This window comes from Sphaeroforma arctica, assembly GCF_001186125.1.
Source record: "Sphaeroforma arctica JP610 unplaced genomic scaffold supercont1.190, whole genome shotgun sequence".
NCBI classification, from domain to species: domain Eukaryota; class Ichthyosporea; order Ichthyophonida; genus Sphaeroforma; species Sphaeroforma arctica.
This window is the reverse complement of record NW_014040368.1, coordinates 5,974-10,012: the sequence shown is the minus strand read 5'-3', so window position 1 is coordinate 10,012 and position 4,039 is coordinate 5,974. Positions and strand designations below refer to the sequence as shown.

The 4,039-nt window shown below is 36.3% G+C and overlaps 1 protein-coding gene across 1 annotated transcript; it reads right to left on the bottom strand.

The window, feature by feature from the left end:
* Positions 1–1,074: 1,074 nt before the first annotated feature.
* SARC_03641 (hypothetical protein) lies at positions 1,075–3,201 on the bottom strand (the record flags this gene model as incomplete). The annotated part of the gene is made up of 4 exons (XM_014302547.1): positions 1,075–1,244; positions 2,093–2,214; positions 2,885–2,982; positions 3,100–3,201. The coding sequence occupies 4 exons, from the start codon at positions 3,199–3,201 to the stop codon at positions 1,075–1,077; spliced, it is 492 nt and encodes a 163-aa protein (XP_014158022.1).
* Between the last annotated feature and the right edge of the window lie 838 nt (positions 3,202–4,039).

The window sequence follows — 4,039 nt, the reverse complement described above, 5'->3', positions numbered from 1 at the left end:
GGGTGTGCAACAAATTGTATATTCAACACGATTTCTTTGACTACAATCAATCAGACATTTCTTTTATTTTTAAATACATACAATACGTGTATTCTGACTTAAGTAACAATCGACAGTCTATATATTTACACGCGCAAAAAAATAAATACTAAATTGCTTGAAATTTCTGCTTCCGAATTATTACTAGTTATGTACATCGGCCATGGCAAGGTTCCTGCAGCAATTGACCACATCTACACTTGAGTAGTTGCACGTACAAGAATGTTCACTTTCCATCTAGCCTTCATATGCTACAAGTACCGCAGATAGCGGCCAACCGAGAAGGCTTAAGCTTGCTCTGGCTCTAGATGATCCAGTAACCGAAATAGAGCCAATTAATAATCGAAATCTTTAATTCAATCTTTGTTTCTAGCCCATAAAGGAACGTTTAAAGCTGCTCCGTTTTCATCGTCTTACTGTGTAGTACAATCCTTTCGACGAGAACAATCTGCCAAGCAATTTTCAGGAATAATCAGGAGGATTTTACAAAACTATTTCATATCATTCTTGATATTTTATCGTTATACCAGCGCTTCTGAATGCTTCCACAGATTAGCAATTTGAAATGCCCAAATTCCTATCAGTGGATTTAACTCGATGTGTTGAACGATACAGTACGGGGTTATACCCTCTCACACAGTATACAATGCTTCGACCTATGAATAGAGTTCATTTACAACAGATTCGACTTGTTCGTTTTTCGAATGTAATTATATGAGAGCTTGGTATTTGGGACCCAAATGGTGACAAATGAAGGCCGGTCACCAACTAAAAGCGTATATTACAGTTACAAGCCGGAATTTCACATATAAAGGTCTATTTACACTAACAATCACCTCGTAGATACAGTTAGGCACATTGCGATTATCTCGAGTTGGGAGAATATCTAGATATCAAGAATCACGCAACTGTTCATTTCCCATTCACCTATTGAGAATTCGCAAAAAGTATTTTTGATTTCAGAAGTCCCACATCGCCAATTCCGTTGTCTGAGACAATCACAAAGTAGTTTATTCGCGGTGCGTAACAGCTGTTCTAGAAGTAGTTTCGCCTGGACGCGTGCAAGATTGTTTTGTCGACACGACCGCCCACCGACGCCTGTCTGCGCGCCATCTGAGCCTTTTGCATGTACTTCTCGAAAGTCATCTGGATAGGCTTGTATGTCACATCTTGTACTTCGTTCATGAATGAATCTTTAGGTCCAGCTGTGTATGGGGTGTGATACGGGTAGTGAGGAGTTAATAGACCTAGCTTCTCCAATTGCAGACCTCAACATATCTTTTTTTTCTTCATTTTCTCGCATGTATATATATATATATATATATACAAGGGGAAATAACAAATGTTCTGCGAAGAAAGGCCGCACAGAGACATACATACTCACATTTGAGTGATTATGGTGCGGTTCATGAAAATAGGCTCCGGCGACTACAATAACATCAATAATGTTGGCCGAATTCAAGCCGAAAACGGACACTGCAATACTTAATCAGAAGATATGTTCTCACTCCATCTCGAGTGATGCAAAATACGCATTCTTAAGTCTAAGCGATGGCCCCACAGGTTTGGGCTTGACTACCTAAGCTGGGTACAATCATACAATTCACGTGATACAAATATATGGTAATTTCACAGATATGCGACAATGCGCATGCACATTCTGGTCCGAGATGGAAATAAGGCCTTCTAGTTAGCAGAAACTATTTCTAAAAGTAATTTAGTGGTGTGAAAGTTTGAACTTCGTAGATCGCTTATTACTCAATACGAAGAAGCTGTTTACCAACAGATTCCTCGTATTGAAAGTTAATTCTTTCGTGTCGGCACAGCTCCACTTACTTCATAAATGTGATAACGAAAACCATTCCGAAAATACACGATTAAACCCATTTGGAATATGCGAATATACTCAATCCAATAAACCTGACCCGCTGAAAATCCGAAGTAAATCATGACAGAACATACACAAACAACCAAACCATGATCGTTGTAGTCGTATATACATACATATGCTTGCTTAAATACGCACACTACACAATGATCACATGTCACGCACCTGGTCCTGGCTCAGGTTTCTTCAGGTATGGCTGTGGCACCGGCATGGGTTTACCCGTCACCTTGGATATGCGCACGTGTTTTCCAGCCTCATTATATCGCCAACAAGTTTTGATCGGACCACTGGTTTATAATGAATTGTCGATTAAAACAAGAATATCAAATAAATGTGCAACTTCGAACTAGCTATTCTTAACTGTACTCTGAAGAACGTATCTGTATCCAAATGGTTTCTAGTCGTGCTGTTAAGCGACGTAGAAACAGCAAACTTCAAGTGGCCGTGTAAGCTGGTGGAACAAACGGAAGGCAAAAATAAAACAAAATTAAATGTGTATCAACACTACAACATAACTAAATTTCAAATATTCAGTGTTTTCCTCATTGAGCTTTTCATACGGTCGTACAAGCTAGGAATGCGATTTTCAATCGCAAAATGACAGAGAAGCCAAGACATGCGCGTCAGACAATTGTTACAAAAATATCGATACATTCACCACGTACGAGTTTCAGTGTGGGCTTCCGGAATTTTCAATTTAGGTCTAAAATGTAAACAGAATATGTCGAATCTAGACGATCAATTGGGTATCATAAACAGATCGACACCACGTATCACAAATATGTATATGTGTGCATACACACACACAGGAGTTAATTCAGTACGTCGATGAATGTCGATGAATGGGAATAATACCGTACTATTTCTATGCGACAGATGTGACCATGCGCACATATAACTGCCACGTATGTACAATGCATATGCATAGATTCACTTCCACCTGACAGCAGCACTTACTCTACTTCGGGTTCATACAAAGCCAGGTTTGAATAGTGAATGGGAAGCGCCTTCTCAAAAGTTCCTCCCTGACCCTGACCCACTTGACGACGGATCACCTATGGTACGTAAAGGTGTCAATTAAAATGAGAATGACAACTTTGGAGGAGCAAGGGTGGTTGAATATTGAACCGGAGAAAAAACTTTACAGAAAATGCGTCGTTGAAAAATCAAACCCGAGATGCTTGGGTGAAGTTGATAGTACTGAAATAAACGATCTGATTACAAGTTCTGCAGGACATGTCATCCAAAGTAAGAATAAGTAAGCCGGCCAACATTGCATGATATTTAGTATCAACCAATTTGTGTGTATTTATAATACATGTCGAGTGATAAGGAAAATCTATGAGGAGTACATCAACCACGTTCGAATCAGAGTCTACCGACGAGTCATTCATCGAATACTTCTACTGCCATACGCATATAGTACAGACTTGATATCGATGCTGGTGTAAAAGTGTTTCATTGAGTGACTGTGTGTATAACAATTCCAAGTGGAACATATGTAAATGAATGCAAAGAACATCCCAATGCATGAAGATCCTAGAGATATACAAACGCACGCAAAAAAGAACACACATACAAATACAAACAAACACACACACATATATATATATATATATAAATATATGCACAGACAAAGACACACAGACACACGTATATATATATATATATATATATATATATCTGTTTATATACTATAACATACAATATATCACTATAATATACAACATATCATACATACCTACATATACATATAATAATACACAATAAACACACACACACACTATATATATATACATATATATATATATATATATATATATATGTATGTATGAATATAGTATATATATATATATATACATATAGTTTTGACTGTAAATAAGTATGTATATTATGTGTATGTATAATATATATATATATATATATACATATATATATATAATGTATATCTATATATATACAATACTTACATATACATATACAGACATAAAATACACACACACACACACATATATATATATATGTATTTAAATACCTAGTATATTCCTAACTAGATATATATATATATATATATATATATATATATATAATATATATATATACTACTAACAA